At 44.2% G+C, this 27,004-nt stretch overlaps 1 protein-coding gene across 1 annotated transcript; it reads right to left on the reverse strand.

The window, feature by feature from the left end:
• Window positions 1–1,043: 1,043 nt before the first annotated feature.
• On the reverse strand, window positions 1,044–12,830 carry LOC102394605 (binder of sperm protein homolog 2-like). Its single transcript, XM_006067429.4, has 5 exons — window positions 12,644–12,830; window positions 6,791–6,823; window positions 5,082–5,222; window positions 4,475–4,622; window positions 1,044–2,370 (listed from the first exon to the last, which is right to left on the reverse strand). The coding sequence occupies exons 1-5, from the start codon at window positions 12,699–12,701 to the stop codon at window positions 2,364–2,366; spliced, it is 387 nt and encodes a 128-aa protein (XP_006067491.1). The 5' UTR covers window positions 12,702–12,830; the 3' UTR covers window positions 1,044–2,363.
• Between the last annotated feature and the right edge of the window lie 14,174 nt (window positions 12,831–27,004).

Genomic DNA, 27,004 nt, shown 5'->3' on the forward strand with positions numbered 1-27,004 from the left:
CTGTCTCAGAATCTTACCCATCTTGGATGAGGTCTAGGATTCCAGGAAGGGAAGACAGACTCCTAGGAACAGGAAGTTCTCAAAACAGTATTTAGAACTCCTCTCCTATTCTGTACAGGCTTCCCAGGTGAATCAGCAATAACGAATCCACCTGCAATGCAGGAAATGCATGAGCTGTGGGTTCAGTCCCTGGGTCTGGAAGATCCCCTAGAGAAGGAAATGGCAACCCACTCCAGCATTCTTGCCTGGGAAATCCCACAGACAGAGGAGCCTGGCGGGCTACAGTCAGTGGGGTCGCAAAGAGCCAGACATGACTGAGCAACTGAGCACTGCCTATTGTCTTCCATACAATCCTTTGGCTACACATATTCTGTACAAAAAGGAACACACGATACACTGCATGTGAAAGAAATCCGGAGATTTTGGTATAGCTTTGTGCGGCAGTCGCTTTGCCTGGAAATTTGCAGAACATGCAGATAGCCCTACCAGAGAATTCTAGGTGAGCAAACTTCTGGGCAGTAAGTTGGTGGAAGGGAGAAATGGCCGTAGGCCATCCTCTGCCCCCCGGGCACCTGTGATGGCCATTTAATGGTACTTTCAGAAGGAGTCCATCTCTGCTTTGAACAGAATGTTCTGGGGGGCATCTGAGAGGACAAAGTATTAAGCTCCTTTCCTCTCCACTTCATTAACCTTAATGACATTCATACAGCCCTCATCAGACACAGAGGGGTATTGATTTCTGAGAACCAAAAGGCCATCGTGTTACTATTTTACTAGATTTGCAGAGATGGTCAGCAGCGCTGGGTAGCAGCCACATGAACTCCGTGAATCGTCTAGTGATCAAGGACCCCTGCTTTCTCACAAGATTTTCCTACAATCCTCTCTGCTGCCTGCACAACCATATCCTGTGTCCCCATCCCAACCCTGCCCCTTTTCGAAGTGCTTCCTGGAAGCACCATATAATGTGATTTTGTTCTTTTCAAATAATTCTCTTTTTAAAAAAAAATTTGGGTATTTAACTTATTTTCCTTGACTGTTATCACTAACACATTTGATCTTGCAGCCTTTCAACAGTTTCCTGTTTCCTTAGTCCTGTCTTGTGTCTTTGCTTTCTTGTTTATTGAGGTTATTTTCCATTGCTTCTTCCCCAATTAAAAAGATTTTATTTGATTGTGCTAGGTCTTAGTTGCCATATGTGGGATGTAGTTCCCTGACCAGGGAAGGAAACCTGGTCCCCAGCAGTGTGGAAGTGCAGAGTCTCAACCACTGAATCAAGAGGGAAGTCTCCTCTTTTTTTTTTTTTTTTAACAAATTGAAGGTTTATGGAAACCCTGCTTCAACTGGCAAATCCATTGGTGCCATTTGGGTGGGTAGCGCCTGGAAAAGGGAATGAAGCAGGGCTAGAAATGATGTTTTTTTAAAAATATAGTTGTCAGTTACATGGAGTGTTTAGTGGAAATTCACCTAGCTCTATACATATGACATATGTGCTTCATAAAATCTACATAAGATGGTTAGAAGCATCACTGACTCAATAGACATGAGTTTGGGCAAACTCTGGGAGACAGTGAAGGACAGGGAAGCCCAGTGTGCTGCAGTCCACGGGATCACAGAGAGTCAGGCACGACTTAGTGGACTGAACAGCAACAACCATGGATAAATAAAACACGGTATATCCAGACAGTAAAATATCTCTCAACCATGGAAAGAAATGAAACATTGACACACGTGACAATGTGGGGTGAGCCTCAACAACATTATGCTAAGTGAAAGAAGCCAGACCCTGATGGTCACATATTATATGAAATATCCAGGAGAGGGTTAGGGTTAATGGTTCCCAGGGGCTGGAGGGAGGAGAGATTGGAGAATGACTCCTCATGGGTACAAGGTCTCCTCTCGGGATAGTGAAAATGTTTAGGAACTAGACAGAGATGATGGTTGCATAGCATTGTAACTGTACTAAATGCCACCGAATTGTTCACTTTAAAATGGTTAATTGTATATCATAAATTTTATCTCAAACAGCTAAAAGTGCATACCATAATTTTAAAATTGTGTAAGGGGAAGTGAGTTTCTCTAAGAATTTAGTTAACTTGCCAAAGATTATGCTGTTAGCAATCCATCGGGATTTTTATTTGAATGCAAGTTCTTCTCCATAAATACACTACTGGTCTCCCACCCCCACCCCAGCCAGCATTGCAGTGGCCACCACTGAGCTTGGGTTGTATCTTTTTTGGAGAAAAGGAGTCATTCACACGGAAGACAGAGGAAATCTTTATTGGTCAGAATGACCAGGGAAAGGATGTATTTTCAGAGGCAGCTGAAGAATCCTGTAACTTCTGCCTCTTTGAGAACACCAAGACTTATAGACTGTGGAGGAAAAAAGAGATTACCATCAGTATCTCAGTCTATCACCTCCAAGATAGGATAATCCTTGCTTCTCCCTGATGGGAGATCTGGTCTATCTCTAAGATCTACATAGCATGAATAAGTAGAACAGGACGGCTCAGCGGTAAAGAATCCCCCTACCAATGCAGGCGATGTGGGTTCAATCCCTGGGTCGGGAAGATCCCCTGTCTGGAAAATCCCATGACAGAGGAGCCTGGCGGGCTACAGTCCTTGGGGTCGAAAAAGAGAAACGGCTTAGCAACTAAACAACAAAGGGAAGGTGTATTTCTTTCTCACTCTCAAATTCAATATGCCATTATTGATCATCCTAAATTGCTCCTTTGCATAAATTATGTTTCCTGGTGGTTCAGCAGTAAAGAATCTGCCTGCAGTGCAGGAGACCCAGGTTCGATCCCTAGGTCTGGAAGATCCCCTAGAGAAGGGAATGACCACCCACTCCAATATTCTTGCCTTGGCAATCCCATGGACAGAGAAGCCTGGCGGGTTACGGTCCATAGGGTGGCAAAGCATTGGACACAACTGAAGTGACTAGGCATACATGTGTGTATTCCATTATTTGAACAAATTTCCTAACTTGATAATTTTCAACATTAAGGAAGTTGTTAAAATGATGGAATTGGAGAGCTATAGCCAAGCACCACTGATACCCTTTTATAAGGTAATGAAGAGCTCGCAGATGAGGTAACATCCAATTGAAGGCCAAGTTTAGAAACCACGGAAACTTCCTGGCATCTGACCAAGAAGCAAGCCTGCAGATCAACCCAGGAATTAACAACTATTGACCGAGCTCCAGGGAAGGTTCAAGAATCAATCCAAATCAGCTGGGGGAGGAAGTGGGACCTCTTGCACATGTAAAACAGTATAGTTTCTATGCCTGGGTTCCAATGGGGCTTCGACTTTTCTGGAAGCCTGACAAGAAAGTTCAGCCCCATCCTTTACTAGAATTTCAATGTGAATGGGGAATGCCGGGGCTCTTTGTCTTCCTGTTACTGGTATTGTTGACAATGACCCCAAAGGCATTTCCAAATTAACGGCTGTTTGGTGTGGTGTGTGTGTGTGCTCAGTCGTGTCAGACTCTTTGTGACCCCATGGGCTGTAGCCCTCTGTCCATGGGGGTGTCCAGGCAAGAATACTGGAGAGGGCTGACATTCCCCCTTTCAGTGGATCTTCCCGACCCAGGGTTCGAACCCGTGTCTCCTGCGTCTCCAGCACTGCAGGCAGATTCTTTACCGTGGAGCCACCTGGAAAGCCCAGAAATGGGTAAGCTCTCCTGTCTGTTGACCACACTTCTCCTTCTCCTATCTTCTTTTCAATGCAAACTTGAAAAGTTTCAAAGTTTCAATTCTTCGTTTGAATGAGATCACAGACAAATCATCCAAGCCAGGGGCAGCAAACCAGAGCCGGCAGGCAAATCCAACCCACCATCTGTTTCTGGATGGCTCGTGAACTAACAATTTTCTCATTTTTGAATGGTTGACAACAATGGCTGTACTTCCAATGAAGGAAATGGCAATATAATAGAGAAGCAGAGATAATATAGATATTTTTTAAAAGGTTGAAAGAAAAACAAAAATCACAAGGTAACTACTATTTTGTGACTCCTGAAAATTATATGAGATTCATTTATGTATTTATTTTCTGGCCATGCCTTGGGGCACGCAGGATCTTATTTCCCTGACCAGGGATCGAACCCACACATCCTGTAGTGGAATCTCAGAGTCTTAACTGCTGGACTGCCAGGAAAGTCCCTTCTTGTTTATAGTTTATTTTTAATTTTTTTGAAACTCAAATTTAAAGCCTATAAATAAAATCTTATGGAAACACACTCATATTTATTATTATTTTTATTACCTGTGGCCGTTTTTGTGCTCCACGGCAGAACTGAGTATGGCTTGTACAGCCTAAATTACTGACTAGTAGGTTCTTGACAGGGAATGTTTGCTGACCCCTGATCTAAGCCATCACAAGAAAATCTTGACCCCAAGCTTCCCTTTCTGTTAACCCAGAGGATCCCCTTTAAGATATCTATAAGATCCCCCACTCCATCCTTCCGCAACCAACTTACTGGTAAGGGGAGCACTGTTTCCATTTTCCGTCTTTGTTATAATCTCTTGTCAATGAACACCAACTCCGACTCAAAACATAGCCTTCCTTGGTGCACTTAGAAAAGTATTTATTTCTGTACAAGAAAGGGAAGGTGCAGCTTGGGGGATCTGCAAAGAAAGGGTGGAGCAGAAGGAGAAACATGAATGTAAAAAGTCTTAGCCTTAACCATCGCTGCGCTCACGACACGTGCTTTCTCTACCACACAGAACTGTTTTCGAGGTGGTTAAACCACATCAAGGGCTTCTGGGCTGGCTCAATGATAAAGAGTCCGCCTGTCAATGCAGAAGATGCAGGAGACACAGGTTCAGTCCCTAGGCTGGGAAGATCCCCTGGAGACAGAAATGGCAACCCACTCTAGTCTTTTTGCCTGGGAAATCCCATGGACAGAGGAACCTGGTGGGCTACAGTCCATGGGGTCACAAAGAATCAGACATGACTTAGAGACAACAACAACAGCAACCCTGTAAAGAGTCAGGATTTGGATGCAGGTTTATCTGACAGCAAAAACCATGTAGCCAGCTGCTTCTTGGATCCTAGTCATCTACACGCATCCTGGGGACACTCACCTTTCGCGGTGCAGTACCGCCATCTACCTTGGAACATCTCGTCGATAGAGCACCAGGCATAGTCACTGCGGACGGAGATGCAGCTGTAGTAGATGATGTCATCATACACAAATGGAAAGATACAGGAATAGTTACTAAACACTGGAAAAGAGAAAACAAGCAAGCTGACAAAGGGAATTGACTTTCTGACTTCGTCTGTCAGACTCGATGGCACCTACCTCCCCCACATTCACGTGTGGCTCGCCTCCCTCCCTGCCTTCTCTGGGTCTGGCACAAAAACAGCCAAGTGAGTATCAAAGGAAGCCTATTTCATCCTGGACCTGGAAGCAGACTGGAGTCCCTGGCTTCCTTTTCATGGAAGTCCTCTACCCACTGTGCACCAGACCCAAGATGCAATTCTAGAGTCTTTCTTAGCATCCTTTTTCTCTCTCTCTCCTAGTAAAAGAAGCCTTGTAGCCTGTCACAGTTTGTCCCTAGGTATCTCTCAAAGCTGACCACTTGTTTTGACTACTCAGTGACTTATTTCTAGATGCTTCTAACTGATTTGGCCCATCTCTTATTCACATTGCAGCAAATATCTTCATTCTTGAATACTAACCTGACTCTGCCACACCTCTCTTCATATTCCATTACTCTTAAAAAAAAAAAACCTGTTTATTTATTTGGCTTCACTGGGTCTTCATTGCAGCATGTGAGCTCTTAGTCACAGCATGTGGGAACTAGTTCCCCGACTAGGGATCAAACCTGGGCCCCATGCATTGGGAGCATGGAGTCTTAGCCATGAAGTCGCTCCATTACTCTTAGGATAAGAAATAGCATTGAAGTGGCTTATGATATCCTACTTGACCTGGTTCCTAACTGCACTTCCAGCCACTTTGGACCACCCTTCCTTGGGCTCTTTCTGCTCAAGCTTTGTAAGGTCTCCCAAGTGTACCACCATCTTTCTTGTCTTGGGGATTTATAGGTGTGATCTCTGATTAGCAAGAACATCACACACCCTCTTCCTATTTACCCTCCCCTGATGTTCATCCTAAATGTAAATCTCCAAGGAACTCCCTTGAACATCCAGTCTATGCCCGATCCACTTGTACAGAACTTCCTTAAAAGCGCCCTTATACTTCTTTAAAGTTCTCGTATTTATTTAACATGGAGTGACTCATTCAGTGTCTCTCTCGTTTGTCAGATGTGACCACATATATATTGTTCAATGATAGACCCATGCTATCAACTGACAGGTCAGAACTGGTCCAGAGAAGAAACTTAACCTACAAATGCTGATGTTAATTTCAGTGGAGACGAGAGTACTTTTCCAGAGGAGCATGGGAGAGGATCTTGGAGGGCTGACTTAACTGGGTCTTGAAATATATGGTTTGGCTACCATGATCAGGGAGGGCCTTTTATGCCAGAAGAACAGTGAATGAGGAATTTCCCTGGGTTTCCAGTGGTTAAGACTCAGTGTTTCCATGGCAGGGGGGCATGGGTTCAATCCCCCTACAGGGAACTAAGATCCCACATGCCATGGGCAGTGTAGCCCAAAATAATTAGCTACCTAAAGAAAGAAAGAATGAAAAAAGAATAGTGAATGAAAGAATAGAACAACAGGGAAGTAAGTGCAAGGAACTTTCAGAACGTAACATTGTTTCACAGGTGGGGTGAGATAGGGCCTCGCATTTGAGATGCTAACAAATGAAAAAAAGATATCTCCTTACCTGAGAATGGACGAGGGATACGGAAAATCAAGTCTGAAAGAGAAAAAAAAAAAAAAAAAGTCAAAATTTAGACCACCTCCTAAAATACTCTATTCCCAGACAAATGGCAATTACAGGTACCTCAAAGTTGATGCAGCCGACTGCTCTCCTGTTACAGAAAAGCTGTCACATTTTGGATGACTTGAAGGAAATGGCAATCCACTCCAGCACTCTTGCCTGGAAAATTCCATGGACTGAGGAGCCTGGTGGGCTACAGTCCATGGGGTCGCAAAGAGTCGGACACAACTTCACTTTCACTTTCACTTTATGGTCACTTCTAATTTGGACAGGGGGTTTATGTTCACCCAAGACAGTCCATTAATTCAGGTATGAGCACTCACTATTCCTCAGGTCTTTCTTTGTGTTCAGTTCAATTCAGTCACTCAGTCGTGTCCAACTCTTGGCAACCCAATGAATCGCAGTACGCCAGGCCTCCCTGTCCATCACCAACTCCCGGAGTTCACTGAGACTCACGTCCATCGAGTCAGTGATGCCATCCAACCATCTCATCCTCTGTCGTCCCCTTCTCCTCCTGCCCCCAATCCCTCCCAGCATCAGAGTCTTTTCCAATGAGTCAACTCTTCGCATGAGGTGGCCAAAGTACTGGAGTTTCAGCTTTAGCATCAGTCCTTCCAAAGAAATCCCAGGGCTGATCTCCTTCAGAATGGACTGGTTGGATCTCCCTGCAGACCAAGGGACTCTCAAGAGTCTTCTCCAACACCATAGTTCAAAAGCATCAATTCTTCGGCGCTCAGCTTTCTTCACAGTCCAACTCTAACATCCATACACGACCACTGGAAAAACCATAGCCTTGACTAGATGGACCTTTGTTGGCAAAGTAATGTCTCTGCTTTTGAATATGCTATCTAGGTTAGTCATAACTTTCCTTCCAAGGAGTAAGCGTCTTTTAATTTCATGGCTGCAGTCACCATCTGCAGTGATTTTGGAGCCCCCAAAAATAAAGTCTGACACCGTTTCCACTGTTTCCCCATCTACTTCCCATGAAGTGATGGGACCAGATGCCATGATCTTCATTTTATGAATGTTGAGCTTTAAGCCAACTTTTTCACTCTCCACTCTCACCTTCATCAAGAGGCTCTTTAGTTCCTCTTCACTTTCTGCCATAAGGGTGGTGTCATCTGCATATCTGAGGTTATTGATATTTCTCCTTGGCAATCTTGATTCCAGCTCGTGCTACTTCCAGCCCAGCGAAATCCACCCTATCCAAGGTCACTCACCTTTACCCATTGGTTGAAATTCCACAGGTCTGAAAGTTGGATGGAACATCTAGCTTTTGCTCACATGCCAACATTTCAGGAAAACAACCTGTTTGTTTGTTCAGTGCTAGAGGCTGAATATTTATAGCTGCTGCTGCTGCTAAGTCGCTTCAGTTGTGCAGCCTTGGTGATTTTGTTTGATTTCATTTCGTTTTGTGTCTCACGTCATTTTGCTTTTTATCATCCCTGAACCTGTTTCAGGAAGTGTCTCAGCAGCACTTCCACTGTCATAAAAGTCAGGTTGAAAGTGAAAGTCACTCAGTCATGCCCGACTCTTTGCAACCCCATGGACCATACAGTCCATGGAATTCTCCAGGCCAGAATACTGGAGTGGTAGCTGTTCCCTTCTCCAGGGGATCTTCCCAACCCAGGGATCGAGCCCAGGCCTCCTGCATTGCAGGTGGATTCTTTACCAGCTGAACCACCAGGGAAGCCCAAGAATACTGGAGCGGGTAGCCTATCCCTTCTCCAGGGGATCTTCCCAACCCAGGAGTCAAACCAGGGTCTCCCGCATTGCAGATGGATTCTTTACCAGCTGAGCTACCAGGGAAGCCCTAAAGTCAGATTGGACGCAATTAAAGACTAGAAAGGAGATACACAGACCTGTTAACCAACAACATTAGCTTATACTTAATTGGCCATTCCTATGTTCCAGCCATTGTCCTCAGTTGCTCTTCACAACAACCCTATGAAGGAGAGATTATAATTTAGAACACTCTTCTCCTCCCCGCCCCACCAAAGTTTTATGGAGGAGATAACATAGGCAACGGGAAACTATTGGAAGTTATATGACCACTGACTGGTGGGAACAAGGTTCCAACCCAGGAAGTCCTGCTATGGAGACTGCGTTCTGGACACAATATTGATATTATCTTGGAATTGTCACCTACCTGTGCAAGTGACTTAACCGATACACTTCACTCTCCTCATCTTTGATATGGTGATGCTAACTCATAGGTCTGTGTGAGACTCGACACCTCAGGAGCTACGGCATGGTGAGTATGTCATCTGTGTTAGCCAGTAGCAGCCCTGCTTTTCAGAAAGTAGCTGAGAAGTTGTCAACGTTTTTCAAGTCGTGATTAAATAAATGATTGTTCTGGGTGGTTTCCTGCACTTAACATCTTCTGCTAATTATCTCACAGAAATCATGCTTACAACATTACTGTCAGATTGGTATTATTACGTGTTATTGTGGAGCCCTGTACTAGGGTCACAGGTGTGGAGCCTTATACCAAGGTCACAGGACAAAAATTTCCAGAATTAACCAAGCCCCATAGCAACTGTTGCCATGAGCCTGCTTACCTAAACTGACCAGCTCCTTGACCCCATATTAGGTAAAGTACCCACCTTGTAGCATCCTAACCACTCACTCAATGCCACCCCTCCTGTTGGAATTTTCTTTTCTTTTTTTTTTTTTAGTTTGAAATCTGGAATTGGCCAGACTGGTCTATTTTTTTTTTTTTTTTAAACTTTACAATATTGTATTGGTTTTGCCAAATATTGAAATGAATCCGCCACTGTTGGAATTTTCTGTCTTGAGGCTATAAAAATTGGCCACTAGCCTACCAGCATCTCCCACTATAATAAACTCTATTCTCCTCTCATTGTGCCTCATGTCTGGAAATTCTTTTCCACCCCTCGCACATACCATGATAGTAATATTTACAGATTGCAGAGTATTAATGAGGATCTCTGTTTTGTAGATACTACAATGGAGGCTTAGAGAGGTGGGGGGTGGGGAAATCATTGTTCAAAAGCCAGAGAACTTGTGAAGTAGATCGCTAGTCCAGGTTCGATGCATGAGGCAGGGTGCTCAGGGCTGGTGCACTGGGATGATCCTGAGGGATGGGATGGGGAGGGAGGTGGGAGGAAGGGTCAGGATGGGGAACACATGTACACCCATGGCTGATTCATGTGAATGTATGGCAAAAACCACCACAATATTGTAAAGTAATTAGCCTCCAATTAAAAAAAAAAAAAAAAAGCCAGAGAACTAAGAAGCAGTTCAGGTACTCTGGCTGCAGAAAATGAGCCTCTGAAATACTCCTGCCTCTGGGGGGTTGCTGTTTCCAATTCTGAACCTTTCCAGGTAGTGCCGCCCCAAAGCTGAAGCTCTACTCTGGGCAGATGAGGGTCATTTTAGGATAAAACCATGGGTACTTTCCCTGTGGCTCAGATGGTAAAGAATTTACCTGCAATGCGGGAGACCCAGTTTCCATCCCTGGGTTCTCCGGAGGAGGGCAGGGCAACCCACTCCAGTATTCTTGCCTGGAGAATTCCATGGACAGAGGAGCCTGGCTACAGTCCATGGGGTTGCAAAGAGTCGGACATGACTGAGTGACTACACTTTCTTTTCTTTCTATGGGTACTTAAATTTCATTATAAACGCTAACAGTAGCTGGGTGAGTTTTCTGCTTTGCTCAGCCACGGCAGTTAACCTTTACACTCTCTTATCTCTACAGTTTTTAATCTTCATAGCCTTCTCCTCATTTTACAGATGAAAGAGCAGAAAGAGACTTTCACTTAAACCTTTCCCACACAGTCAAAAAAAAAAAAAAAATGCACGCAGCCTGAACTCTTGCCCAGCTCTGTCTGATTTCAGGAACTAAGTTATTTGTTTTACGAACCTGGAGATGATCCTTTACTGTTTCATCTGCTAGTACTGATGAACAAGACTAAATCCTTATGGATCTTCTGTGGTTGTGCTTTATGCCCTTATCACATTGTATGCCTGGGCAGACATTACCATTTTCATCATCAGATCCCCTCCTCCTCCCCTTTCCTTCTTCTCTCCCCTTCCCTCCCCTCTCTTCCTCCTTCTCTTGCTCCAGCTGTTGATGAGAATAAATGCCACCCAATCGACTGAGGAATTCCAGTATGCCCAGTGTGTTCTGAGAAAGAGGAAGCTAAAGGCAGCCCTCTCCCCCTACCCCGGCCCCCTGATATCTGAAGGCTGACTGGGCACTTGGGGCTCGCTAGCCCTGTCCTTCTCCAGTCAGGCCTCAATCACTCAGGTGTACTCTGAGATCATGAGAAAATGAGATAAAGCAAGAGCTGTTCAGCATTGTGTGGAAGCACAGACATGCACGCTCACGTGTCACAGACTGCCAGACACCTCCTCCCTCTGTCCAAAAACAGTGACCGCTGCCTCTTTGTCAATTACACCTTTCTCACACTGTTCTGTCTTCACTCCAGAGAAGATTAACCGAGATACCCAAGCACAGCATTGCCTCCAGTTTCTGATCACATCCAATCTCGGGTGAGATCCGGCTTCCTTAACCTAAGCCTCTCCTGCTACAGTCTCCCACCCAGAGCCCAAACCCTAGAATAGATCCTAACGCCCTCTTCCTGAGACTGCCCATGGTATACCCTAGGCCGTGTGGTCTTCCTGGTTCCAGTGAGTGAGAAACCAGTTTGTTCAGCACCCCTGTGTTCCTGGTGGGCTTGGGTTAGATGCAGGTCATTGACTGTTCCAACAGTTTTACCTACCTTTTCTATATAATCCTTACAACAATGATAAGAGATAAAGACCATCTGCCCTCTAATGAATTTGTTTTCTGGAGAGGGAATACACTGAGTTCAAACTTCCAATGGGTTATGAAAGGGAAATCATGTAAGTCTTTTCAGCCACCCCCAACTCCAGCCTCCCCACAGATAACCATGTTGTAATTCCTGTGAAACCTACAGAGATAGTTCATAAATATTCAACATATTTATTAATAACATTTTACTCCCTTTTTAGACAAAGGAGGACTTGGCTTACATACTGTTTATTTGAAGCTTACTCTCTTAACAAAAGATCTTGGTAAACTTTCTAAAGCAATACATAATAAGCTTCATTCATTCTTCCTTCCTTCCTTCTTTCTCTCCCCTTTCTTCCTTCTTTCTCTCCTTTTTCTTTCCTTCCTTCTCTCCCTTTCATTGTAGTAAGAACCCTTCACATGAGATCTACCTTCTTTACAAACTTTTGAGTGCACAAGCCAATAACTGCTGGCTATAGACATCATGTTTTCCAGCAGACCTCTGGAACTTATTCATCTTACATTATGGAAATCTCTCACCCATTAAGCAAACTCCCCATTGGCCCTTCTCCCCAGCCCTTGGCTCCCACCAATTCTACTAGTGTGACTATTTTAGATACTTCACCTAAGTAGAAACACGCTGTATTTGTCCTTTTGTGACTAGCTTATTCCACTTGGCATTACGTCCCCCAGGTTCATCTGTGCTGTTCCATTCAACAGGATGTCCAGGCTTCCTCCTTCCTAAAGTATTATAACCATTATACAGATGAGAAGCTTGAGGCTTAAAGAGAGGCAAAGTGACCTACTGATGATTACCCAACCAGCAAGAGGAAGAGCTAGGATTTGAACCCAGGACACTCGAAATCTTGGATTCAGCACTAACCATTAGACTCTATTTAAAAGATGCTAGGAACATTGGCTAGAGTCTTTCCTGGCCATCTCACTCCAAACCACCACCTCCGAGGTCTCACCTTCTTCATCTACCCTCCCCTCCCTGACGCTTCTGGCGCTCTCACCTGATTTCAGCCCATGTAGGCAGAGGGCCAGGGACAGCCATCCCACCGGGCTTCTCATCACTCCCAGTGGCCGCAGGTGGCCTGCCCAGTAGCGCGAGTCGCTTCTGGCTTTATGCCCTCCAGCTTCTGCTCCTCCCACTCCTGCTCTTCCGACTATTCACAGACTCACTCCACAGCCTTTTCTCCCATGCCCTGAATCCCAGGCTGCCTAGAAAGACCAGGAACAACCATCTCAGAAAGCTCTCTAGCAGCATTCTGGAAGTGTGGTCCCTGGACCAGCTCCACCATCTTCACCTGCAAACTTGTTAGCAATGCAAGTCCTTTGGCCCCCGCAGCAGACCTGCCGAAACACCGAGGCTGAGACCAGCCTGTGTTGCAACAACTCACCTCCTGGTGAGTCCAGTGTTCAAAAAAGTTTGAGAACCACTACTTTAAAGCTTGCTTCACACTTCCTTATCCATTTCATATCATCTACTCCCTTGATTATTAAAAACAAAAAAGACTAACACAACATTGTCAAGCAACGATACCCCAATAAGAAATGTCATTAAGAATCTCCAAAAGAAAAATGTATTTGTTTTCTATCCCTGATTTAATAGAAACTCTTGCAATAATTTAACCAAAGCTTCTCAGCCTGGACTTTGGGGAAAAATAAATAGAGACACAGAGAGAGACAAAGTCCAGTAAGAAAGGCAAAGTCATCTTTAGCTTCCTGAATAAGTAAGGCTCAGAAAGGCTAGGCATTGTGCCTTGTGGTCAGCCAGTATGTGGAAAGGATGGATCTTGATCCACTTTAGAATTCCTCTCCCACCTGCCATCTCTGGAGGGATCTGGGAAGAGTGCTTTATAAGAGAGAGAAGAGACTGGAAGAGTGACTTCCCTGAAGGAGGCGGGTGTCTTGCTGGACTCCCCGAGGCAATCCAAGATGAGGAAGAAACTGTCCTGGAGGCCAAGTATCATGACGTCAGGAAGAGAGGCACTTAACGCTCATCCTGCAGATCTTGTCTGTGCCGAGACCTTTTCAGACGTTTTTTCCCTTCTGCCCCATTTGCAAAACATACGGAGATGGGGGACTGCTTAGACATAGGTGTGCCCTTTCTAGAAAGAGATGAGAAAACAGAATACAAGAGAAGTGGGGGGACTGATAAAGGCATGGAGAAGCCTGAGTCTCTCTTGTCGGATGCACTGATGTTGTTGTGTAAGTTGGGTCCAGCTCTTTTGCAGCCCCATGGACTGTAGCCTGCCAGGCTCCTCTGTCCATGGGATTTCCCAGGCAAGAATACTGGAGTGGGTTGCCATTTCCTTCTCCAGGGCATCTTCCCCACCTAGGGATCAAACCCATGTCTCCTGCATTGGCAGGCAGATTCTTTATCACTGAGCCACCAGGGAAGCCCTGTCTGATGCATAGGTTTTTGCTTTTTCTATTTCTCTGTTTTGCTGAACTGATAGATGCCTGGCCTCTCTGCAGTTAATGAGGTCATCTGTCAATCAAGAGTAAGCAACATGGCTGGTATCAACGCTTCACCCAAACGAGCTGAGAGAAGTCTCACTCCCCTGTGTGGCAAGGGAATTGGATCCGTGGTTTGACATCTGCGGAAATGGAGGCTCCAAGAGGCAACATCATTTGTCAGAGTTACGTGGCTGGTGCAGGCGTGGAAGGGCACAGATTCAACACAGGCACCTGGAGGGGGGCATGGCAACCCACTCTAGTATTCTTGCTTGGAGAATCCCAAGAACAGAGGAGCCTGGCAGACTGCAGTCCACGGGGTTTCGAAGAGTCAACTGCGACCGGAGCGACTGAGCACGCACACACTCACCTTGATGCCAATCCTTCTTGCTCTTTCACATCCCATTGTTCACAGTGATCTTTCAGGTCCCTTCATAGGAAGCCCGGTCTCTCCAGAGTCACAGGTTCAACTCTTACTCTCTACCCATGGACTTACTTCATCTCAGACACTTGCTAGTTGAGGGACTCTGCAAAATTACTTTTGCTTTCTGAGCTTGCACGCCAGATCTCTAAAACATCTGGGGTAGCTGCATCTGATTTGAGAGCCCAGTGAATACTTTTTTTTCCTTTGAGTAATTCCAGTTAATTATTTTCCATCACAATATATAGTCTATTACCCTTACTGCTCAGGATACCTACCAAGAAAATCAGTGGAATGTGAGGTCAGTTTTCTATACCTATTATAATTATTATTTTCTATTGTTATTGTTGATCAGTCACTAAGTTGTATCCAACTTTTTGCCACCCCATGGACTGCAGCATGCCAGGCCTCCCTGTCCATCACCAACTCCCAGAGCTTACTCAAACTCAAGGCCATCGAGCCAGTGATGCCATCCAACCATCTCATCCTCTGTCATCCCCTTCTCCTCCCACCTTCAATCTTTCCCAGCATCAGGGTCTTTTCAAATGAGTTAGCTCTTCGCATCAGGTGGCCAAAGTATTGGAGCTTCAACTTCAGCATCAGTTCTTCCAATGAATATTCAGGACTGATTTCCTTTAGGATGGACTAATTTGATCTCCTTGGTGTCCAAGGGACTCTGAAGAGTCTTCTCCAACACCACAGTTTGGAAGCATCAATTCTTCAGCAATTATTTTCTATGCCTATTATAATTATTATTTTCTATACCTATTATTTAATAGGTTCATACTTCTGGTAGATATTTGACTTTCTGACATTGATTAGGGAAGATAGCTTGTGCATCTTTGACTTTGTCTCTCTCTTTTTTGGGTGAATTTTTAAAAATGCTCTTAATTCTAACTTCTCCCCAGGATAACAGGAGGTTATACTCCTGAATATTTATGAGGCTTTGGAGGCGGCAATAAACATGTGCTCAGTTGGTGAGGCACGTTCTAGGGATCCATCCCACCCCACACCCTAAAGTCATGGATGGGACGCTATGAGCAGGGCCGAGAACATCCTACACTCTGGACAGGCCGAAGTGGACGTTAAAGAGAACCCATTATTCCTTTCCTGCTCAACCTAAGAGTCATTATGCCCTGAGGCGCTCACCCAACTGTGATAAACTATTTTTCAAAACCAAAGTGGGTGTCTAGCCAGCTGTACTGGGAGGGGTGGGGTGAGGATGAAAGGAAAACTTGACCAAGGTCATGAACGTACCAAGAGGCCGCACTGGGGGAACTTCCCTGGTGGTCCAGTGGTTGAGGATCCATCTGCCAGTTCGGGGGCCACAGGTTTGATCCCCGTTCTGGGAAGATTCCACATGCAGCATAGCAACTAGGCCCATGAGTCACAGCTACCAAAGCCCTTATGCCTAAAGCCGGTGCTCTGCAACAAGAGAAGCCGCCTCAGTGAGAAGCCCGCGCACTGCAACTAGAGAAAAGTTGGGCCAGCAACAAAGACTCAGCACCGCCAGAAAGAAATAAGTAACTCTTAAAAAAATTAAAGAGGCAGCGCTGGACTTGAAATCCTAGAGACTCTGCATGAATACCTCTAACCACAGGGAAACAGAGAGAAATTACTGATGATTCTAACAGCAAGGCGGTGATGTGAGGTTCAGCTTTATCTTCTGCCAAAATGGAAAGATACATGGAACTGAGTTTAGATTCTTGCAATACCAACTCTAGAACTAGCAGAAAATATATGACATTCATGTCAGAGGGACACTAACTTTCGAATCCCGAATTTCCCACTGATTTGTTGGGGACGTTAGCTAAGTAACAACGATCTTTCATAAGGGTTGTTTAAGATCCGTATTTCATAGATGCACAGCACATGAGGACAGGTGTTCAGCCTTCACTGGTGTCTGTTGTTGTTTAAGAGTTGAGTCATTGTAAATAAGATAGGTGAATCCTGAAACCTTGTGTATACTTCTGCTGGGGCAGCTGTAACCAAACACCATGGACTGGGTGGCTTAAATATCATGCCTTTATTTGCTCATGGTTCTGAAAACTAGAAGTCCATGACCAAGATGCTGGTGAATTCTATTTGTGGAGAAGGCTCTTCCTGGCTTGTGGAGGCTACCTTCTTGCTGAATTTAAGGTCTTTGCCCTGTGCTCATATGATGGGGCAGGGTGGGCGGGTAGAGAGAGAGATGGCAAAGAAAAGAGATCTCTGGTGTCTCTTTGGGGACACATGTGCATTTGACGGGAGACACCATTCAGTCCTTAATACCCTGATTTATCTCTGCAAAGTGAGATTGTTGGTCTCAGCCTCACTTATACTGTGGGAGAATCTGAGGTTATGGGCATGAATTGTGAGTCAGCGTAAAAGTGCAAAGATGTCTCAATTCTTGGAAAAGTTGACCCATACCCTCATGTAGACAACTAGAACTTAATGTTAATCTGCAGCTCTCATGCAATTGATAATTTCAAGAGGGAACTAGGGGAAATTCCCTGGTGGGCCAGTGGTTCAGTCCCTGGCCAGGGAACTGAGATCCTACGAGCCATGAGCCCAGAACCAAGCAAAACAAAAAGAGAGAGAAAGAACTAGAGATGTGAGAATTCACTGATGGAAGAGATAGTGGGTGAGCATTTGGTTCGGGGACAGAAATGTCTGGGCTTGAATGTAATATCTGCCTCTTTCTCACAATCACACTCTGAGCAAATTGGATTCACCTGTTCTAATCTGGTTTTTCTCATCTATAAACCTGGGGTCATCAGGGGCTTCCCTAGTGGTCCAGTGGCGAAGACTCTGGGCTCCCAAAGCAGGGGAGGGGAGTGGCCCGGGTTCTATCCCCGGTCAGGGAACTAGATCCTGGATGCCTCAACTTAAAGATCTCACATAGCCAAACAAACAAATAAATCCTTTTTAAAAATTGGGGTCATGAAAGTATTTTTCATTGTTCCCACCAAACCTGCTCATCCTGCCTTTGCATCTCTGTACACGACACAACCGTTCCCCGGGACGCATGGGTCCCGCTGGAGCCACCCTCGCGTCCTCTCTTCCACTCTGTATAGCCAATCTGCTAGCCAGTCCTGCAGATGCTACCCCTGAAATCTACCTCAAGTCCAGCCACCTCCCACTTCTGCCAATGCTGTGTCCGTAATCCAGCCACAATCATTATCCCTCTGAATCACGACAGCCACCTAACCAGTTTCCCTGATTTTTACCTCTATCTCCCGTAATTTTTTTTTAGTATTTATTTCACTGTACCAGGTCCTAGTTACTACATTCACACTCTTAGTTGCAGCATATGGGATCTAGTTCTCTGACCAAGGATCGAACCCTGGCCCCCTGCATTGAGACTGTGGCATCTTACCCACTGGATCACCAGCGAAGTCCTGGGATCCTGTTCCTCCTAGGATGATAACCTTCCACGACTTCAGAAAGAACGCCAAAGCCCCTGCTTGATCTGACCTCCCAAACCCTTGCTCAAAACAAGCTCTCCGCTGCTACTCCTCAAACGTCCTAAACACGCCATCTTTTATATCTGCCAGTCGGTCTTTCAGAGACTCTATTTCTCCAATGCTTTGGGCAAGACTTCACTCCCTTTCTTCAGATCTCCATGATTTAAGGCCAGCTGCTCAGAAAAGCCTTCTTATTTCTGAAACAGAAATAGACCCACAGACCCAGAAAACAAACTTATGGTTACCAAAGGGGAAAAGGGGAGGGAGAGATATGTTCAGAGTTTGGGCCTAGCAGAAACACACTACTGTATATAATATATAAGTTCATAAACAACATGGTCTGACTGTATAGCACGGGAAATTATACTCAATGTCTTGTAATAACCTGTGATGGAAAAGAATCTGAAGGAAAAAATATATTATCTTATATATTACATGTATATAAAAGACTACATATACACAGATGTATAAAATTGCATCACTATGCTGTACACTTGAAATGAGCACAACAGGGTAAATCAACTATACTCCAATTTAAAATAAATTTTTTAAACAGTCTTTTGGACTCTGTGGGAGAGGGAGAGAGTGGGATGATTTGGGAGAATGGCATTGAAATATGTATAATATCATATATGAAACGAGTCGCCAGTCCAGGTTCGATGCACGATACTGGATGCTTGGGGCTGGTGCACTGGGACGACCCAGAGGGATGGTATGGGGAGGGAGGAGGGAGGAGGGTAGAGGATGGGGAACACATGTATACCTGTGGTGGATTCATTTCGATATATGGCAAAACCAATACAATATTGTAAAGTTAAAAAATAAAATAAAATAAAAAAATAACTTTTAAAAACAGTGGCACAATTGTTAAAAAAAAAAAAAAGAAATGGATAAACAAGATCCCTACTGTAGAGCACAGGGAACTATATCCAACCTCTTGGGATACACCATAATGGAAAAAAATGCTTTGAAAAATAATGTATATATGTGTCAAACTGAGTCACTGCTCAGCTGAGACTGGCACAATACTGCAAATCAACTGTATCTCCTTATTTTTTTTTAAAACCTCCTTAGTCTTTCTGTCTAAAGTTCTGGCTCCCATAGCTCGCTCTCTCCTTCTCTCTTAGCCTGAGTTAGTGGTTTGCACAGGGCTTATCTCCACCTGGCCTGATTCTCCACATTCATGCCCAGATATCCTTATCTAGGACTGTGTTCTTAAAGCTTGCTATCTCTCTCCTCCACCAGTGTGGACTCAAGAGGCAGTCTTTCTCCTGATCAATACTTTATCTCCAGTAGAATGAAACAGCCTGAGATAAATAATAATACGTGCTCAACAGCCATTGTTTTAGACTTTGGGGTTTTTTTGCTTGTTTGTTTTTTGGCTTGTGGGATCTTAATTCCCTGATCAGGAATCAAACCTGTCTCCCCATACAGTGGCAGTACGACGTCCTAACCACTGGATCATCAGGGGATTCTCCAAATGGAGAATTTGTGGGCCCCCCTCAAAGGCTTGGTGGGAGAGATTTATAAGCTAACGTGCAACAAGCAGACCAACGCGTGCCCCTGAGCAAAATCGTCATTAAGTCCTCAATGATTATTGGAAGGACTGACACTGAAGCTGAAGCTCTGATACTTTGGCCACCTGATGCGAAGAACTGACTCATTGGAAAAGACCCTGATGCTGAGAAAGATTGAAGGCAGGAGGAGAAGGGGATGACAGAGGAGGAGATGGTTGGATGGCATCACTGACTCAATGGACATGAATCTGAGTAAACTCCGGGAGTTGGTGATGGACAGGGAAGCCTGGAGTGCCAAAGTCCATGGGGTTGCAAAGAGTGAAAGAAACATGCCTGAGCGACTGAACTGAACTGAAGTAATGATTAATATTGAGAACTCTGTTCCTGTTGTCAGATTGCCTGGATTCAGCTCCTGGCTCCTCCATCTGAACCTAGACTGCTTTATGCCTCACTTTGCTGACATACAAGATGGAATAACAATAGCACCTAAGGACTTCCCTAGTGGCCCAGTGGCTACGACTCTGCACTCTCAGTGCAGGGGGCCTGGGTGCAACCCCTGATCGGGGAGTTACATCCCACATGCTGCATCGAAGGTTCTATGTTTTGCAACTAAGACTGGGCACAGCTGAATAAATAAATGAAATAAAATAAATATTAAAAAAACAATAGCACCTAATTTATACGATTGCTGTATTATAAGGGTTCTTCTGTGTAACGCAATTAAAACAATTCCCTGGCACAGAATAAGTGCCCAATAATTGTTTTCTTTAATCTTTGATACTTCTAGGAAAATCTGCAGGAGATGTGGGTTCGATCCCTGGGCCAGGAAGATCCTCTGGAGAAGAGAACGGCAACTCACTCCAGTATTCTTGCCTGAAGAATCCCATGAACAGAGGAGCCTGGTGGGTTACAGTCCATGGGGTTGCAAAGAGTTGGACATGACTGAGTGACTAACACATGCACACTGTTAGAAAAACTATTAAGACAGCTAATAATAATAAAATTATTATGTAAAAATTGTCACCATATTATATAATCCAATCAAAGTCTGTAAGGTAAGCAATAGTATGAACCCAATTTGTGGATGGAGAAATCAAGGTTGACAACACACAATTTGTCTGAAGCATAACCACTGGTAAAATATGGGTTGGGAATTCCAGTCTCATGTTGTCTGATGCCATACTACACGATCTTCTTGGAAAGGGCCTCCCAAGTTCACAAAATCATGCTTTACTCCAACAGTGAAGTAGAATTTTTCTCATTTACACGGAGCTTGAACGGTGATGGGCTCAAGCCTGACCCCTAGTGGATTTCTTGAGGAGAACATGGGAGGGTTCCCTTTCCTCCCCGCTCTGGCCAATACTTCAGTTCAGTTCAGTTCAGTCGCTCAGTCGTGTCCGACTCTTTGCGACCCCATGAATTGCAGCACCCCAGGCCTCCCTGTCCATCACCAACTCCCGGAGTTCACTCAGACTTACATCCATTGAGTCAGTGATGCCATCCAGTCATCTCATCCTCTGTCGTCTCCTTATCCTCCTGCCCCCAATCCCTCCCAGCATCAGGGTCTTTTCCAATGAGTCAGCTCTTCGTATGAGGTGGCCAATACTTACCTTTGGCATTTTGATGATAACCTTCCCACGCGTGAGAGGTGATACCTAATTGTGGTATTGATCTGAATTTCCCTGATGATGAGTGATGTTAAATACCTTCTCACATATTTGTTGGCCATTTGTAAGTCTTTGAAAAAACGTCTATTCCAGACATTGTGGAGAAGAGTTCGGAGGTTTCTTTAAAAACTAAAAATAGAACTGCCATATGCTCCGGCACTCTTACTTCTGGGTATATAGCCAAAGGTAATAAAGTCAGTACCCTGAAGAGATGTCGGTACCTCACCCCAAGTTCATTGCAGCATTATTCGCAACAGCCAAGATTCAGAAACAATCTGTCTCCATTGACGAATAAATGGATAAAGAAAATGATATATCATTATATACATATAACTGTAACTGTGTGCTGTGCTCAGTTGTATATAATGCAATAATGTTCAGCCTTAAAAAAGAAGGAAATCATGCCTTTGTGACAACATGGATGAACCCAGAGGCATCATGCTAAGTGAAATAAGTCACATGAAAAATAGTGTGTCAGTGGCTCAGTCAAGTTCAGCTGTTTGCGATTCCATGAGCTGCAGCCCTCCAGGCTCCTCTGGCCATGGGATTCTCCAGGCAAGAATACTGGAGTGGGTTGCCATTCCCTTCTGCAGGGGATCTTCCCAACCCAGGGATTGAACCTGGGTCTCCTGTATTGCAGGCGACTCTTTACCAACTGAGCCACCAGGAAAGCCCTTATTACTCCCGGTACCTGGAAAAATCATTACAGGGGATACTTGATATCACACTGAGCCAAGAGCATGGGGAACTTAAGTCAGGATTCAATCTTGTGTTCCTAGAATCATCCATTCCAATTACTGGATCTTCCATTTTTAATGGAAGATTCTTTTCAGAGGATCGCCTAATCCTCATGAAAAATAACAACGAGCCTTATGGGTCCACAAAGATGCTGTTTCCAGACTTTTTTTTTTTTTTAAACCATGATCTACAGTATTTAATTAACTAGTTTGTTGTTTTTGTATTCAGTTGAAAATGAACCCTCGCTCAAAACCTGTATTCAGTAGCTCCTGAAAAGTTTAGGTATTTCCCATTATCTAACACTTTGGCCACCTGATGGCGAAGAGCCAACTCACTGGAAAAGACCCAGATGCTGGGAAAGACTGAGGGCAAAAGAAGGGGGCGGCAGAGGATATGATGGCTGGACGGCATCACCCTGACTCAATGGACGTGAGTTTGAGCCAACTTCGGGAGATAATGAAGGACAGAGGAGCCTGGCGTGCTGTAGTCCATGGGGTCGCAAAGAGGTGACTGAACAACAGCAACTTTCTCCTGTGCACTAACCACTGTTGCCCCTTTGGGGAAGTCTTCCAAGGAGGATTACAGTGAACGCCTATGGAGTTGCATCAGTGTGTATCTTCATGATGATCGAGCCTCCCCTTCATTCAAGAGGCTTTGAGTCTATGAACTGACTCACGCTGAGAAATTAGGTAAATGGCTTTGATCCTAGCATGGGGGCTCAAGTTTGGCCCTTTGGATCTTCCATGTCATAGGTCTTTTAGCGCACTGTCTGTTGTTTTTATTTCTGAAAAACCTTTGTTTAGATTATCACCACCAGAGGTCTCTAAGGGTCCACCATTCCCTAAGCTCTAATTAGTTAAGTGATCCCTGTCGCCTGGCGTAATCATCACGCTCTCTTTGCACCTTAAGAATAATCGCTAACACCTGGGTTCACTCACTGCAGGTTCTGCCCATCTCCATTGAAAGAATTAAACCCATTTCAAAGACTATTCTTTCTACCAACAATTCCAGACTAGAAAGACAAATCAGAAGCATTCCTCTTAGAGGATCACCTATCCCTCATGAAAAACCACGAGACTTCTGGGTCCACAAAGAAGAAAGTCTGTTTCCAGAGAGCCTGGAAACAGACTTTCTTTTTTTAAAAACCATGATCTACAGTATTTAATTAATTAACTAGTTTGTTGGTTTTGTATTCAATTACAGTATAGTTGATTTACAATGTCGTGTAAGTTTCAGGTGAATAGCACAGTGGTTCATATAAATACATGTATATTCTGTTTCAGATATATATATCTGGCTTGGATTCTTTTCCCTTATAGGTTGTAACAGAATATTGAGTATAGTTCCCTGTGTTATACAGTAGGTCCTTGTTTTGTCTATTTTATATGTAGTACTTTGTTTCTGTTCATCCCAACCTCTATGTCTGTGGGTCTATTTCCGTTCTGTAAATAAGCTTATTTTTTATATATGCATATATTCCACCTGTAAGTGACATCATATGATATTTGTCTTTCTGACAGTAAGAATACATTTTAAAATATGATCTGGTACATATGGTGATTGTAGCCTTGAAATTAAAAGACGCTTGCTTCTTGGAAGAAAAGCTTTGACCAACCTAGATAGCATATTGGAAAGCAGAGACATTACTTTGCCAACAAAGGTCCATCTAGTCAACGCTGTGGTTTTTCCAGTAGTCATGTATGGATATGAGACTTGGACTATAAAGAAAGCTGAGTGCCAAAGAACTGATGCTTTTGAACTGTGATGTTGGAGAAGACTTTTGAGAGTCCCTTGGATTGCAAGGAGATCCAACCAGTCCATCCTTAAAGGAAACCAGTCCTGAACATTCAGTGGAAGGACTGATGCTGAAGTTGAAGCTCCAATACTTTGGCCACCTGATGCAAAGAACTGACTCATTGGAAAAAACCCTGATGCTGGGAAAGATTGAAGGCAGGAGAAGGGGACGACAGAGGATGAGACGGTTGGATGGCATCACCAACTCGATGGACATGAGTTTGAGTAAGCTCTGGGAGTAGGTGATGGACAGTGAAGCCTGGTGTCCTGTGGTCCATGGGGTCACAAAGAGTTGGACACGACTGAGCGACTGAACTGACTGACTGACATATACGTGTATATGTGGAAGGCTGCAGACATCAATACTATGGAGAGGAAAGTGCCTATCTATCTAGGTCCCAATTCTTTCAATAGTATCAAAAATAGCTAATGTTTGTTGATTACTTTCTAGTGTTAGGAAGCATGCATGATGCAGTTGCATACTCTGTGGGTCTCATTATTCATGGATCCCGTATTTGTAGATGTACTTGTTTGCTGGAATGTATTAAGAACCACCAAGTCAATAGGCACGCACTGCCTTTTCAGAGTCCTTCACAGCAGAGCAGAGCAATGATACCCTTGGGGATCTCAGTGTCTCTGTGTTCCCAGTTGAGAGAGAAGACAACGGAACTCCACCTTCCTGTTTCAGCCTTCATACTATAAACGGTTCCTTTCGCAGTGCATATGTTGTGTTTTCTTTTTGGTGCTTTTTCTGTTTAAAATGCTTCCGAGTATGGTGCTAACACTCTGCTGTCTTAAGCCCACGAAGGCTGTGATGCATTACCTGGAGAAAATACACGTGTGAGATGCGATTCCTTCGGGCTTCAGTTATGCTGCTGTTGGCTGTGAGATCAGTGTGAATGAACCAGCAATATGTATGGAATAAGGTGTCTTTAAACATAAACACATAAATCCAAGCTATGTATTGATCAGTTGGTGCCCATGTTGTGAACATGTCACCCTGTATTTCGCTCTGGAACCATGCGTCAGTAGTCACTAACTCAGCATTTTTATCGAGCATACTTTATCGAGCATAACTGTGGCAAATAATGGGAACGGAATGCATTGTTTTATGTGCACGGTGAGCCAAGAGACGTCTACCGTGCTTATTTTATTTTTAGTAATATTCTCATTTTATTTTATTAAATATTGATTTATCTGGCTTTGCCAGGGCTTAGTTGTGGCATGTGAACTCTTAGTTGTGACGTGTGGGAATTAGTTCCCAGACCAGGGATTGAACCTGGGGTCCCTGCGTTTGAGAGGGCAGAATCTTAGCCACGGAACCACCAGGGAAGTCCCTGTCCTTATTTTATAGATGAGGAAACCGAGGCTTAGAGAGATCAAGGAAACTGCCTGTCATAAGTGGCACATTGGCCACTTATGATTAGTAAATATATCCCTTTGATGACATGCTTGCTGCAAATATATGCTTTGACCATCAATGAATGCTTAAGGAAGATCACAGGTGTTTAGGATATAGATGTCCTCTGCCAATGGGATTTTTTTCCCATTGTGTGAACTGGGCTGGGAAAGATTGAGGGCAGGAGGAGAAGGGGGTGACCGAGGATGAGAGGTTGAATGACATCACCAACTCAATGGACATGAGTTTGAGCAAACTCTGGGAGGCAGTGCAGGGCAGGGAAGCCTGGTGTGCTGCATGCAGTCCATGGGGGTCGATAAGAGCTGGGCATGACTGAGCGACTGAGCCAAACTGAAAGAGGAAAAAAAATGTGAACGGGGTGGGAAGACTCAGTGCAGGGAAATCATGAACAGAGTAGGTCTGAGAGGCTCAAACCTGAATATACACAGACATTACCCGAGGACCTTAAAAAGGGGGTAAGTCAATTGACACTGGGTACTGTTCCTTACAAGTGTTCAACAAATGATTGTTTGTGTTGCTCTTCTTGTAAATAGAATTGTGAATGTCTGCAAAACCACAGGGGACGATATTCTCCCTCCTCCTGAAACTCTACCTCCTAGTCAGTATCTCAAAAACTTTTTTTTGGACCCGAGGAATAGGGGATCTTAGCTCCTCACCCAGGATTTGAACTCACACCCTCTGTTTTGTAAGGTGAAGTCTTCATCACTAGACTGCAGGGGAAGTCCCTGCAGTTGGAATTTTGATTGCCTTATTTGTTGGTTCATTTTATGGGTCAGCTTGGCTGGGCCATGGTGCTCAGATATTTGGTCAAACCTTGTCTTGAAAGTTAAAGGGAATGTTTTTTGAGGGGGTGAGATTTATTTTTATGTACGTGATTAATCTATTTGGTGTTTTTACGTATGTTCCATTTCATTTTTTTCCAGCTTTCCTGAGATATATATGATCTATAACTATTTAAGATAAAGTATACAATGTGATGATTCAATACATACATATATTACGTGAAATGATTACTGTAATAAGGTTAGTTAACACCTTGATCACCTTGCAAAGTTACTGTTAAGTATTTAAGACTGACTTTCTTATCAATTTTCAACTACACATTATTAGATCTCCAGAATTTGTTTATCCAGTACTGAAAATGTGTACCCTTTGATCAACACTGCCCATTTCCCCCACTCTCTCAGCCTGTGGTAATCACCAATCTACTCTCTGTTTCTAAGAGTTTAGCTTTTTCAGATTCCACATATAAATGAAATAATACGGTACTTGTCTCTCTCTGGCTTCAAAGAAGAAAAAAATTTTCTCTCATACATCTTTGTTCATCTCTTTCTCTATAATATTGCTCATGGCAATGCTATAGGGTAGAACTCTAACCCAGAGAGTTAGAGACAGTCAGTAAACAGTGAGTTTTCCATACTAATTGGTGGACACTGGATTTTAGCAATCCAGTTTTAGCGCTCTGCAGGGTAAGTGCCGTCAACCCCTTTCTATGCTTTACTGCATCTCTAAATGATTCAGCATGAATAGAGAATTAAAACTCAATCCAATGGCATGTTGTATTAGTCAGGGATCTTGCTTACAAACCACAAAAGTTGGCGTTGGTTAATTTAGACAGTGCTGTGCTTAGTCGCTCAGTCGTGTCTGACTCTTTGCGACCCCCATGGACTGCAACCCTCCAGGCTCCTCTGTCCATGGGGATTCTCCAGGCAAGAATACTGGAGTGGGTTTCCATGCCCTCCTCCAGGGGGATCTTCCCAACCCAGGGATCAAACCCAGGTCTCCCGCATTGCAGGAGGATTCTTTACCATCTGAGCCACCAGGGACGCAATTTAGACAGAGAAGCAACTTCTTGCAAATTATATTAGGAGAGGCTCATGAGCACTGCAAAGTAGGTGAAAACTTCAGAGC

The sequence above is a fragment of the Bubalus bubalis genome, chromosome 18 (genome assembly GCF_019923935.1).
Source record: "Bubalus bubalis isolate 160015118507 breed Murrah chromosome 18, NDDB_SH_1, whole genome shotgun sequence".
NCBI lineage: Eukaryota > Metazoa > Chordata > Mammalia > Artiodactyla > Bovidae > Bubalus > Bubalus bubalis.

Coding starts and splice junctions, on each gene's coding strand:
- LOC102394605 (XM_006067429.4), bottom strand. CDS start 12,701: ATGAGAAGCCCGGTGGGATGGCTGTCCCTGGCCCTCTGCCTACATGGG. Junction 5,223..6,790: donor TATCCCTCGTCCATTCTCAG/GTAAGGAGATAT, acceptor TCTCTTTTCCAG/TGTTTAGTAACTATTCCTGT. Junction 4,623..5,081: donor GCGGTACTGCACCGCGAAAG/GTGAGTGTCCCC, acceptor CTTTCTTTGCAG/ATCCCCCAAGCTGCACCTTC.